At 33.6% G+C, this 14745-nt stretch overlaps 1 protein-coding gene across 1 annotated transcript; it reads right to left on the bottom strand.

The window, feature by feature from the left end:
- Nucleotides 1–828: 828 nt before the first annotated feature.
- Nucleotides 829–14503, bottom strand: hhatlb (hedgehog acyltransferase like, b). Its single transcript, XM_056450367.1, has 12 exons — nt 14361–14503; nt 12318–12430; nt 11188–11255; nt 8687–8800; nt 8406–8600; nt 6370–6579; nt 6129–6300; nt 5904–6048; nt 4089–4124; nt 3800–4001; nt 3471–3612; nt 829–2295 (listed from the first exon to the last, which is right to left on the bottom strand). Exons 2-12 carry the CDS (start codon nt 12421–12423, stop codon nt 2066–2068), a joined length of 1620 nt encoding a protein of 539 aa, XP_056306342.1. The 5' UTR covers nt 12424–12430; nt 14361–14503; the 3' UTR covers nt 829–2065.
- Nucleotides 14504–14745: the final 242 nt, after the last annotated feature.

The following is a 14745-nucleotide window of genomic DNA, read 5'->3' on the forward strand; positions in this document are numbered from 1 at the left end:
TTTTGCAAAAGTGATTTTTATAACAAATGCAAGCGTGTTGTTTAATGCTTTAATGGTCTTTATCCATTGTCATTTAGTGAAGCAAAACAACATACAATTACCTGTGCTATATATTAAAATATTTAAAAGAATAGGAATATATAAAAGAATTGCGGTTTTTTACATTTAGTGTAAACTTGGTGGAATTATACAGAGGACTTGTGTTCTTAAATAGATCACACAACAAACTCACCGTTTATATGTGTAGTAAGGTTAGCATGTCTTAAGCACAACTTCCCCAATTATATTTCTGAGAAAAACTCTGAGTCACTGATGAGAATATCAGTAGTTCATTCATGGTCACATCCAAATGGCTGAACAAATAGGAGAAACTGTGCCAGCTTATATAAATATCCAAGAGTGAACAGGGTTTAGTGACATCAAAGGTCTTGAATGTTCTCTATGACATTAAGGCTTATGTTTACAGTCTATGTTTGATTCAAGTGTTTATCTTTTCATACTGTACCATACTGTGTCTCCTCAATCTCACTAATAACTAGTGGCTTATTACCTGCCTATTATTGTGATATTTGCTGTTTATTAGTACTTTTAAAGTACATATTTTGTATGATCTTATTCTATATCCTAAAGTAATACCTAAATCTAACTACTACCTTTATAACTATTAATAAGCTGAAAATTAGGAGTCTTTTGAGCTAAAGCAGTAATAGTTAATGTTAATGATTTATTAATAGCAAGAATTGTACCATAAAGTGTGACCAAAAGAGTAATAATTAAATAATTAATGAGGGAAACGTGCAAGTTGAAAGAAAGACATATACACAAAAGTCGCAAACCAAAATGTTTTTAATGCATATCACAAAAAAACATTGTGACCCTCAGTTCATAATAAGCTATTTAATTTTCAGGAAATTATCACTTCTGCTTTTTCATTTGAATGAAATCTAAGTCATAAAATGTTTAGTAATAAGTTTCATTCTCTATGTTTTAACTGCAAAACACATGTAAAACTATCACTAGGCCAAATAAAAAAAACAACAAAAAAAAACAGCCATTGACAGTAGAGGCTGCAATCTGTAAAAACTTATCAAATGCAGCATTGTTCCTTACAGTGTGGTTGATACAAACATTTTTCAACATATTTCTAGACTTGGATTTTTCCATAATCCAAGTTGCTTGTTGAATTGTGACATACTGCATATGGATTATTGTTTCCAGGCCCAAGCCTCTATGCTTTGAATTGAGAAAACTTAACAGCCGTTTATGACCACTAGTCATATCACATTTTACAGCAAATCTTTGACTAAATCGTGATGCTCCTTAGGCTCTGCTGCATTCCAGACACCAATATTTGAATGATTTATAAAAGATGAATCACTTTTTGAGCATCTGAGGTATGTGGATATAAACATTACTATCATGATTTTCAATAGTATTGCAGCACACTCAGAACATATGTTAGCGCAAATATATACAGTGCTCAGCATAAACCACAGATCTCTCTTATAAATTAATATTATCAATAGGATGCCATACAATAATACATTTGTGCATGTACATGAGTGTAGTCAGTACCAAAGCCCAAACTGGAACTAATCTAACAAAATAACTTGGTTTTAAGATCACGGTCCAAAAATTTGTATATTAAAGTTAATATTTTAGGGGGAAAATAATAAATAAAAAATCAATAAAGAGGAAAAATCAAGATAAACATAAAAAAAGTCAATTTAATTGAAATTTTGTAGTTTGTAATTCTTTGTAAGGCCTCATTTGAATTTGAATGTACTATCTTTCTATTTCTAAAGACATTAGGTGAATAACATCTTATTTTAATGAATATAAATGTATAATGAAACAGTTTGTTTAAAAGCAACAAAATATATTGTCTATATCCACTAAGAAGTGGATCAAAATATTCATTTAAAAAAAATGGGTGTACTCGTTTATACTTTGCACTGTATGCGTATATATCATATAGTATCTGGACCTGAAAACTTTGACATCACACTGAACAAGCGGGTATGTGTAAGTAAACTGCAGATGTTTAATAAGAGTGTGAGCGTCTCTACTCTGCCTTGTGCTTGCTCGTCTCAGTGGGCTGGACAGCAGTGGTGTCCATCTGGATGCTGCTGGGGTCAGTGGAGGTCGGAGCAGTAACAGGGGCTGGTGGTGGAGGAGGAGGAGGAGGAATCGGGTCAGGGTCATCAATCAAAGCTTGTCTTCTTTCCTTTTCCTTAATCAGCTGAATCAAGCAGTAGGTGACAAACATCACAGTGATGGTGGTAAAGGGGAAACCTGGCAATCAAAATACAGCTTGATTTAAGGGTTATATAAAGCAGTCAACTTTTGAGATCAAGAACGTTTTCAAAATTGTCCTAAGACTAGAATGGGTGTTGTACAATAGTTTTAGGATGGAAGGGTCTTGATCCACTTCAAATGTTGACTACTGTATACATTTAAAAAAGAACAGGAAAAGCTATTAAAAACGTTAACAATTATTATTATATGTAATTATTATAATTAATAATTATATTTATTCCCTGTCTGTTTGTTATTATACTTATTTGTTTGTAACAAACACAATAAAATGCATATAATTTTTTAATACTGTAGCACCAAGAGTTATATTCGAAAAAAGAACGCAAAATATTTATTTATTTATTTGATTTTTGTTTATTTTAGTAGCACCAAACAATATATTCAATTGTTTTTTTTTAATTTATCAATTAAAACATCTTTAAACTATCTATCTATCTATCTATCTATCTATCTATCTATCTATCTATCTATCTATCTATCTATCTATCTATATATCCATCCATCCATCCATCCATCCATCTATAATGTTATGATGAAATGAAATATTAATAATAAATATAATAAAAATAACAATAAAAAAATAATAGAAATGGACGACGTCACGGTGATGCAGTGGGTAGCATGATCACCTCACAGCAAGAAGGTCGTTGGTTCGAGCCTTGGCTGGATCAGTTGGCATTTCTGTGTGGAGTATGCATGTTCTCCCCGTGTTCACGTGGGTTTCCTCCGGGTGCTCCGGTTTCCCCCACAGTCCAAAGACATGCGCTATAGGTGAATTGAATAAGCTAAATTGTCCGTAGTGTTTGTGTGTGAATGAGTGTGTATGGATGTTTCCCAGTGATGGGTTGCTGCGTAAAAGATAAGTTGGCAGTTCATTCCGCTGTGGCAACCCCTGATTAATTAAGGGACTAAGCCGAAACAAAAGTGAATGAATGAATGAATGAATGAGTGAATGAATGAATGAATTCATTTATTCAAACAAATTTATTTATTTATTTCAGCATCAAAGGATTTATTCAAAATAAAATTAAATATTGGAATAAAATAACACACATTTAAACATATTTGATGTATTTATTTCAGGAGCAAAGGCTTTTTGCAGCAAAGGTTATATTCTAAAATAATATTATAATATCACCTCAGTACTTTACCTTTGAGTAACAATCTCTTAGCCACCAGTTTGGCAAATTCAAGACTGTTGAGGGCCAGAACATTATACAGCACAATCGTCCAAAAGTTAAATGTATTAAACACAGCCCTGATCCTGCGTGACATTGAATCTGATATCGCCATCTGTGGGTGGAAGAAAACATTTCTAGGTGACAAAATCCTACTGATTAGTACCACTACCAATAGCTGCAAGTAATTTACAGGTTAACCGCCAGGGAGAGCACCGGAGTACATTTTAGCACCAGTAATTGAACATTTAACCACTAGAGAGAGCACTAGACAGATAAGTAGTAGCACAGTTTCCATTTACCTCGATAGAAATAAAAGGCTCCATGGTGAAGAACTTGACAGTCCACAGTTCAAAATTCAAGCCAAAGCAGTTCAAGAAAGCCCAGATGAAAACCACCCAGCCTGGCCCCAGCCAGAGAGCCATGATGCCGTATGTGCACAGAGAGGCTATCAGCTCATCCAGAATATTCTCATGCTTCCCGCCGAGATAATTATAAACATATCTGTGGAGATTAAGAATATTAAATGTTAATATACTGGTGCTTCGGTTGTTGAGTAAAAAAGAATAAAGGTAAGAATATCAATCATACTTGCAGAGAAAGTCGTTTATTCCTCGGTCAAAGTGTCTATTTGAAGGAAAGAGAGGAATGTGGTGTTACATTTTTAGAATAAATGATGAAGTTTAATTGATTTTATAGTTATGTTATTATAATTAGATTAGCGATGTTTGTATTCTCTACACAACTGTAATCACCCCAACTAACCTATACATATTTAGTTATATTTTTCCAATTTTGTTTACATTTTTACAATTTATTTATTATAAACAAAGAAATACATAAATGTAAAGTGTATGGCATAAATACAGATATATTATACATGTGGGAATAAATAAAAGGTGGACATAATAAATGTATAACCTATTAGTAAAGTATTATAGTCTACATTAAGAATAAAATAGGATTTTTTATGAGGATTTTTTATTTATGTTCTTATTTAATTGTTTTGTTTTGAATATTTCTTTGTTTAGTGTTTCAGTTCATTACCAGCATGTTTCTAGCATGGTTTTGCACATTCATAATATGCTCTTTAGTAGAGGGTTTCTAACATTTAGCAAACTGCTAACATGTTTCTAAAATGGATCATCAGATTGTTTATGCATTTAACCCTTATTTTGCCCTAGAATTTTGTATACACCATACATTCACTAAAGTTCTAACGTAACAAAATTTAATTTCAATCCTCAATTATTTAGCATAAAGAAACAACCTCATCTTCATCACAGACTCTGTGAATGTTTAGGTTTTCCCTCATCAGTGTGCATATAAACATTGCATCAATATATATTTATATTTTCTAGTTCTAAAAGTACCTGAATAAGTGTAAAAAGATTTTAGCAAAACAGTATTCATAAAAGTTAAAGCAACTGATCCTTATTCAGAATTGACCAGAACGACAACCGTTGTACCCTAAATAATTGTACCGGACCTCACACCACACACCAGCTGATTGGTGCAGAGGATACAGAGTGATAAAGCCAGTTATGATATGGCAGACATCCCAAGTCTCCCGGAAGATCTGGGAGTCTCCCTCAAATGCATAGAGACTCCTGGATGCCCGCAAAAGAATAATAATCTCCCGGGAGTCACGCATCTCCCACCCAGTCCTCAAATATGTCCTGCACCCTTCTCCACCGCATCTCTCCTCACTCTTCAGACACGTCACACCCCCAACCCTTTTAGAGGTACTCCACTAGCTGGCCTCCGCTACACTAATGCTGGTCTAATTTTAGGTAACGTCACCAAACTTCAAGATAAAAAAATATATGTAAAAACATTGTTTGTTTTTAAAATAGTGCCCGGGTCATTTTGAACTGTAATTAACAGGAGGGTTAAGCACAGTGCTAGTATGTCTAGCATTTAATCTATTATACAATTTAACATTCTGCTAAAATGATTTGCTCATTTTAGCATGCCTCTAAAATAGGGCAAATTCCAAACAGAAGTAAAAATATAGTTTAACGCTGCTAGTATAATGCTAACACTCAAATATCAGTTAGCAAATTTCTACCATTCATGATATAACACACTGGTAGCATGCTGTTTTGCTAGTATAAGCTACATGATGTTAACAGAATCAGATCAGAATCAGAACATGTAACATGTTCTATCATGATTTTTTTTTTTCACCATACATGACCATTCTGTCACCTTTTAAAGCTACAGGCATCAATTCTTACTGTCACTAAACGGATGAGCAACATAAAAAAAATCTCTGTAAATCAAAGAAGGGTAAATAGCATTGTAGCACGCACTGTGGTGAGTGAACAGTTACTAATTTAAACTGTAATATGAACTACCTCCTTCAATAAAACAAATAATGAGGACAATAACTGTCTCACTCACGCCTCAGAGAAGACATAGAGCAGTGTAATACATTTGGGTGGTGTGGGAGGTTCCAGATGGTCCAGTTTTGACACTGTGTTTATCACTCCAAACATCACAGCCGCTTTCACCCAGTCATACAGCAGATTTAAGTAGGCCAGTCCAACTGCACAGAGAAACAAGAGATACCTTTTTGCAGATCCAGGTCTTTTGGACACTGGTGAATGTAAACAGACTCATACTCACCAAGAGCCCAGTCAGAGATGTGTTTGAGGAGCTTCATGTCACTCGGGATGCTCAGAATGTACATGAAGTGAAGGAGAACAGCCACTATAATGATAACACCCAAATGTAACAGCGCCTGAATGGAAATGTTCCACATCTCTCCGTCTTTCCTCGTCAGGTTTGGGTTATTGGCCTGGTGGAGTGACGGTTATTTAAAAAAACATTAAAAGTCTCATGTTGTTCAGCTTATTTGGATACACACCTGAACGTAGAACTTATCGAAGGTCATGATGGGCCCAAAGTAAAAGAAGGGCAGGTAGAAGTTGTACTTGAGGAGCTCCAGGATGCTGTAGTTTCCATCTTTTCTTTCACAGTTTTCAAGTGCAAAACTCATACAGCGCATGATGGTGAAACCACAGCCAGCGTAGAACAGGAGAGGACGCAGCTCGAAACCACCAGTCACAAACCCGGCCTATAAGATGAGACATTTCAAATGAACTGCAAAATTATATTGATATACAGTTGAAGTCAGAATTACTAGCCCCCCTGAATTATTAGCCCCGTTTATTTTTTCCTAAATTTCTGTTTAACGGAGAGATTTTTCAACACATTTCTAATCATAATAGTTTTAATAACTCATTTCTAATAACTGATTTATTTAACTTTGCCATGATGACAGTAAATAATATATGACTAGATATTTTTTTAAGACAATTTTTTTTTAGCTTAAAGTGACATTTAAAGGCTTAACTAGGTTAATTAGGTTAATTAGGCAGGTTAGGGTAATTAGGCAAGTTATTGTATAACGATAGTTTGTTCTGTAGACTATAATTTTTTTTATTATATTACTTGTAGCAGTAGTATTAAACAGAATCATAAATAGCAATAGTAGTAACAATGATGGCTATTATTATTGTTGATTGATTAATTAATTAATTAAAACATTTAGATTTTAATTATTTTAATTGTATTACTATTATTAAATTTCAACAATGGCAATAATAATTCAAAAATATATATATCATTATTAAAAGACTAATGAAAATACAATGGTTAATACAAATATATTTATAATATGATTATTATAATTATTTAATAAATTAAAACTTTTTTAATTTTTTTATTACATTTTTTCTAATTTTCTCTTAATTTCTTTTATTAGTAGTAGTAGTATTAGTAGTGTTATTAAATATCATCATCAGTAGCAATAATAATAAACTATTATAACAATTACTTTTAATTAGGACTAATATTTTACATACATTTAAATGCTTCGAATTGTATTATTATTATTTATTTATTTATTTTATTTTTTATTATATTTATTAATAAATATCTACAATATCAATGATGAACAAAGACAAAAATTATTTTATATGTATATATATATATATATATATATATATATATATATATATATATATATATATATATATATATATATATATATATATATATATATATATATATATATACTTAAATATAAAAAAATTTATCATCAACATCATTATTTATTCCATTATAATAATAATAGCAAATGATGATGATGAAAATTGCATAAAAAATCAAATCAATTTAATAATAATAGTAATAAGTATTATTTTGCATCTTATAAAACACACACACACACACACACCTCACAAATATTTCATTTCGATTTATATTTTCCATAGAAAATAGCACTCATTGAAAATGAGTAAAATAAAACTATATATTGCTTTACAATATTATATTGGTTAATCTATCAAGTTAATCTATCAAGTTAATCTATCAAGTTAATCTATCAAAGTTAATCTATCAAAATATCTTATGATAACATCATAAAATACAAAAATCAGTAGCCTAAATTCATATGTTAAGGTAAAATATAAAAGAAAAAAGAAAAAGAAATAAATAGGAAATAAAAAAGTCAAAATCAAGTGAAATAAAAAATATATATAAAATGTTTATTGTCAATTGAAATTTTGTAATTAGTATTTTTTTATTATCTGTATTATCTTTCTATTTCTATTTCTAATGATGTTCAGTGACTAAATAATTATTTTAATAAATATATCCATTTTAATAAATCTGATTTGTTAAAATGCACCAAAATATAAGACCCATATTCCCTCAGAAATGGAAACAAATATTCATTTTCAAAATGGGGTGCACTTAAAGAGAGAGAGTGAAACTGAGTAACACAAATTATATCTTGTTACTTGAACTTATTAAGTTAAACAGTCAATAAGTTATTACATGTCATCATCATCGTGAAAATTCATAATACACATTGCCTGTCAGTGCCATTTCCAGTACCTGCCAGGAAATGAAGGGCTCCATCTTGAAAGTAGCCAGCGTGGAGAGTCCAGCGGTGAAGCAGAGCCACCTGAGCTTGACTAGAGAGATGCTGTAGAGCAGCACGCAGTGAGACAGGATGAGCATCACATACGCCCAGCCCATACTGCTCCAAACCGCCAGCACCCCATACACCATGAACACCAGAGACCTGTACTGTAGGAGCAGACACAAGCACTCGATCAGCCTGACAGATCACATCACTAGTCATCAATGTATCAGATCTTTGTTTGAGGAGGAACCTGGGGAGCCAGCAGAGAGCAGATCTTGCCAAAGATCACATGACCTGAGAGAGCGAAGATGATGTGCTCTCGAAACGTGGAAAACCACATCATCCACTCCACATCAGCCGTATCCTGAAGAGGGAAGTGGATAAATCAGTCAATGCTCACTCTTTCAGTTAGATTAAGGTGAGACACTGCAGACAAAAGTAGGTTTTTATTTGTGACCCTGGACCACAAAAGTATTATTTAGCATATTTTTGAATTGTATGGGTGAATTATATAGTTTTTTCTTTTATGCAAAAATTATTCGAAAATAAGTAAAGTAAAGATCATGTTGCACAATATATTTTGTATTTGTTCTGCTATAAATAAATTGTAAGATTTTTCAGATTTTTGATTAGTAATGTGAATTCAGAAACACTTTCTCTGTTTTCTCTCATTTTCTCAGCATTTAGTTTTTCTTTAACCCTTTAAAAACACATTTTCAGTAGGGATGCTCCGATCAGGATTTTTGCAGCCGATACAGAGTACTGATTCCTTGTCATGGTGATCGGCCGATACTGAGTATCTATTCTGATTCTGATATAAGCTTTATAATGCTTTAAGCACATTTTCCCTATTAGAATAAATGAAGGATGCTGCATATAATACCTTAAACACATCTCTTATAACCATTTACAGCACATTCGGAAAGTATTCATATCGCTTCACTCTTACCATGTTTTTTATGTTACAGCCTTATTCCAAAATGGATTGAATTCATTTATTTCCTCAAAATTCTACACACAATACCCCATAATGATAATGTGAAAGATTTTTTTAAATTGTTGCAAATTTATTAAAAATTAAAAAACCTGTAAAATCACATGTACGTAAGTATTCACAGCCTTTGCTCAATACTTGATGCACCTTTGGCAGCAATTACAGCCTCAAGTCATTTTGAATATGATGCCACAGGCTTGGCACACATGTCTTTGGAAATTTTTGCCCATTCCTCTTTGCAGAACCTCTCAAGCTCTATCAGGTTGGATGGGAAGCGACGGTGTACAGCCATTTTCAGATCTCTCCAGAGATGTAGGATTTAGGTCTGGGCTCTTGCTCTGAGTGGCAAGGACATTCACCGAGTTGTTGTGAAGCCACTCCAATGATATTTTGGCGGTCTGTTTTGGGTCATTGTTCTGCTGTAAGATGAACCGTCGCACCAGTTTGAGGTCAAGAGTACTCTGAAGCAGGTTTTCATTTAGGATGTCTATGTACATTTCTACATTCATTTTTCCCTCTATCCCGACTAGTCTTCCAGTTCCTGCTGCTGAAAAACATCCCCACAGCATGATGCTGCCACCACCATGCTTCACATGGGATGGTATTAGCCGGGTGATGAGCGGTGCCTGGTTTTCTCCAATTGTAACACCTTCAGATCCTTCAGTCCTTCCTTTTGGAAAATTCCAGGCTGGGAGTGGCTCATGTCTGGCCACTCTACCATACAGGCCTGATTGGTGGATTGCTGCACAGATGGTTGTCCTTCTGTAAGGTTCTCCTCTCTCCACAGAAGATCACTGGAGCTCAGACAGAGTGACCGTCGGGTTATTGATCACCTCCCTGATTAAGGCCCTTATCCCTTGATCCCTCAGCTTAGATGGCCAGCTTTAGGAAGAGTCCTGATGGTTCCAAACATCTTCCCCTTATGGATGATAGAGGCCACTGTGCTCATTGGAACTTTCAGAGCAGCAGATTTTTTTCTGTAACCTTCCCCAGCCTTGTGCCTCAAGACAATCCTGTCTCGGAGGTCTACAGACAATTCCTTTGTCTTCATGCTTTGACATGCACTGTCAACCCTTGAATCCTATATAGACAGGTGTATGCCTTTTCAAATCATGTCTAATCAACTGAATTGACCACAGGTGAACTCCAATTAAGCTGCTGAAACATCTCAAGAATGATCAGTGGAAACAGAATGTACCTGAGCTCAATTTAGAGCTTCACGGCAAAGGTTGTGAATACTGATGTACATGTGATTTTACAGGTTTTTTTATTTTTAATAAATTTGCAACAATTTCAAAAAATCTTTTTTCACATTGTCATTATGGGGTATTGTGTGTTGAATTTTGAGGAAATAAATGAATTTAATCCATTTTGGAATAAGGCTGTAACATAAAAAAAAATGTGGAAAAAGTGAAACGCTATGATACTTTTCGGATGCACTGTAGGTGTGAACATGTCATGTTTAGAAGCAGCTTTACAAAAAAACAATACATTCATTCATTCACATAAATGTATGGACCCTTTGAATCTTCCTACCCCCCACCCCCACCTCCAGCGGCACCCCTGAGCATGTTTAATGAAAGAATGCCTCATTCCAATATTTCATATTTCATATTTTTTAAAGATTTTATAAAACTTTAAAACTTTTGTGTGTGATTTTTAATGTACTGCATCATCTAGGGAAGTATAGTGGCACATTTATTATTTTACCCTGTTCACATTCCCAGAAGAATGAATTATAAACACAAAATTCTCACCATTTTTCTGCCTGAGTAGTACCATCCTGGCTGAACGCTGCTCTTGAAGCTCTTTCTGTTGGAATTTGCTGGATGTAGAGAAATAATCGAGACATTTAATGCTCTGTTCAGAACTTGATCAAGTGCTGGGGGTTATTTCTAACATGGATTGCATAATTGAATTCTAATATTAGGTACTCGTAATTGAGTACATTACAGATTATGGTTCATTTTTCAAGCATTACATGATTACATATTCACTCAATAGCAGTTCATTATTGATCTTTTTTTAATATACAGTACTGATTAATAAATGTATATATTTTGCAGATACCAAAAATTGCATATTCAATAATGTTATTATTGTATTAATATTATTTAATGGAAAATTGGTATTCAGTCGTTTAGATGTTTTTTCTAAATAGATTCAGTATATTAATATATAAATAAAAAAGCATATACATTTTTTATTGCATATCAATAATTGTAAATATATAATTTTTATCCTGAAACACAGTAATAACTTGTAGCAATTCAATTCTCTAATATCTTTGATAAACATGGTAGATGTTTATATGGATGAAACGATTCATATTTAATAATGTTGTTACTATATTTGTTTTTGTCATAAACCCGCAATCATACAGTACTTTTCAATCTTTTTAAATACTTTTATTCTGTTAAATTATCATATATGTAAAATTGTGAGAGCATATATATATATATGTATATATATATATATATATGTATATATATATATATATATATATATATATATATATATATATATATATATATATATATATATATATATATATATATATATATATATATATATAAATATATATATATATACACCTACAATAATACCATCCACCTCTCTCTCTCTCTCTGTTTCTCTCTCCCAGTCTCTCATTCTTTGGTATATTAATACTGACATTCGATCCCTGCTGCGTACTTTGCATAGCTTTCTGAGGCTAGCAGATTGCTTTGCTGTCTTTTTCTTCATATAGTGTACAGTAGAGATATTATTATGTTCAAATGGTTGTGGATGCATTTGTAAAGAGTTCAGAAGGATATTACCGCAAAACAATATGACAAAACAAAACACCATTTTAGGAAGAGCGTTTGGTGTGTTCATTTATACTTACAGCTGGACACATCAAATATCCACTTGGCAGCCCAGAGCGTCGCCAAACAAAGCACCACATTATACAAGTAGAGCTCGTACCTCGGTAGAGCTGCTTTGACCCCCATTATCCACCTAAAAGAGTTCAGAAAGATGCAGATACTATCAATCTGATGTGGAATTTGGTCATTAAAATATTTCCTAATTAAGCGCTTAAGACTCTGCTAAAAATATAACACAGTAATTGAGGAACTACTGTGGGATGAAAGCAAAATTGTAATGTTACTGTAACTCATCTTGTAGAACAGGGGTGTTAGACTGTTCCTGGGGGACCGCAGGCCTCCAATCCTACTCCGGCACACTTGGAGTCAAACAAAACTTAAAGGGACAGTTCAGCCAAAACTAAAAATTCTCTTATCGTTTACTCGCCCCTTGATTTGTTCCAAACCTATTAGGATTTTTGATTCTTCCGTTGAACAATAAAAGGATGATGTTTTGAAGAACACTGGCTCCCACTGACATATTTTGATTTGTAAACTCAAAAAATAATGTTTGCTGCTTGTTTTAACTACTTATTTAAAACAAGTTGCAACAACACAATTCTTTTTATTTTTTTTTTACAATTGTTTCTTAATTGGGCAGCACGTGGCGCAGTGGGTAGCACTCGCCACACAGCAAGAAGGTCGCTGGTTCGAGCCTCGGCTGGGTCAGTTGGCATTTCTGTGTGGAGTTTGCATGTTCTGCCTGTGTTTGCGTGAGTTTCCTCCGGGTGCTCTGGTTTCCCCCCACAAGTCCAAAGACATGTGCTATAGGTGACTTGGGTAAGCTAAATTGTCTGTAGTGTATGTGTGTGAATGGAAGTGTATGGGTGTTTCCCAGTGATGGGTTGCAGCTGGAAGAGTATCCGCTGCGTAAAACATGTGCTGGATAAGTTGGCGGTTCATTCTGCTGTGGTGACCTCAGATTAATAAAGGGACTAAGCCGAAAAGAACATGAATAAATGAATGAATGTTTCTTAATTGTTTTATGTTCAATCCACTTAAATTCGTCAAAACAATTAAGCTAATTAAATCGATTTATGTTGGGATAACATGAAGGAGTTGTGTGGAACCCAAAATTTTTTTAAGTGTACTATGGGAGTCAGTAGGTATCAGCATTCTTCAAAATATCCTCTTTAGTGTTCAAAATGAAGACGGAAACGCATAAAGGTTTAAAACAATGAGGAAATTGATATAAAATTAGTTTAATCAGATGTGTGTTATGGTTGAAGTTAAATTGTGCAGGACTGTGGCCTTTCAAGACAGGAGCTTGACCATTCCACTAGCAGTGTCAAGGTCATAGGGTAGCTTGTTTTTAAATTGTGCTGTGAAGGTACTGTAAATCTATCAGCATAGAGGTTTCCATTAAACTGCATAAATATCAATGGCAATCATCAAACATTGCATATGCATATCAAAACAAATTTTCATAAAGAACATAAATAAATAACTAAAGCAAAATTATTTGATCTTTCTGGGCAGGGCAGAAGTTTCCGATGATCTGAATTGTGTGAGGAGGAAGCATCTACACTATGTGAGCTCTTGCTATTTTTAGCTAAAGGCTATTTTCTGCTTTCATTGTATTGACTAAAGCATCACACTAAAATAACCATTCTACTATTACATATTAATCTTTCCTAATGTTCTCTTCTCAGGTATAATTTGACAACATGGAGATGAATCTCAAGAATCGTCCATCATGAAGTTGCTCTGCTTTGTTTGCACTCCTAAAAATAAAGGTTTTGCATAACATTTACAGAACATTTACATTCCACAAAAAGTTTAAAGTCTCTTTGTGGGAAAAAAAGGATTTCTTTTCCATGGCTTTGCTGCAAAATCCCTCTTTTGGAACCTTTATTTGTAAGAGTGTGCAATTGTCGAGATTTCATTTGAAGAATTAGACATGCAGGTAAGTTATCAGCATATTATTTCAACTCTTTCTTTTTTCTTTTGTCTTGGTTAAATGTTAGCAGGTCATGCGTTGCACGTTGGTGCCAAGCAGATCTTAAAAACACCTGTTTACTAACCTTGAGCACAGAAATACTTGCTGAAAAATCCACCTGAATTTATAATAATGACAATGATAAGTTTGAAAAGGAGTCTAATGCATCCTCTGCTTCTATAAAGTGTCAGCTGGGTGCACAAACTGCCTGTTGGGCAGTTGCGGACAGTTAAAGGTGAATGTGAGATGTATTTATATTCATCTAAAGCAGCTCTTGGGGGCGGGTCTATTGTGCCTTGTTGTATCAATAGAAACAGCCTTGAATCTCCATTGCATGCTGAATGTCCTAGATAAGAAATAGAAAAAAGGTTTAATATGTGGTAAATAAAAAAAAACAACCAACAGAACATTTCTATTAATATTCTATTCCTAGTCAAATAAAATAGTCAAACTAAATATTTTGACACTGA

This window comes from Danio aesculapii, chromosome 24, assembly GCF_903798145.1.
Source record: "Danio aesculapii chromosome 24, fDanAes4.1, whole genome shotgun sequence".
Lineage (NCBI taxonomy): Eukaryota > Metazoa > Chordata > Actinopteri > Cypriniformes > Danionidae > Danio > Danio aesculapii.

Coding starts and splice junctions, on each gene's coding strand:
- hhatlb (XM_056450367.1), bottom strand. CDS start 12,423: ATGGGGGTCAAAGCAGCTCTACCGAGGTACGAGCTCTACTTGTATAAT. Junction 11,256..12,317: donor GATATTTGATGTGTCCAGCT/GTAAGTATAAAT, acceptor CTCTACATCCAG/CAAATTCCAACAGAAAGAGC. Junction 6,049..6,128: donor CATCTCTGACTGGGCTCTTG/GTGAGTATGAGT, acceptor TTCTCTGTGCAG/TTGGACTGGCCTACTTAAAT.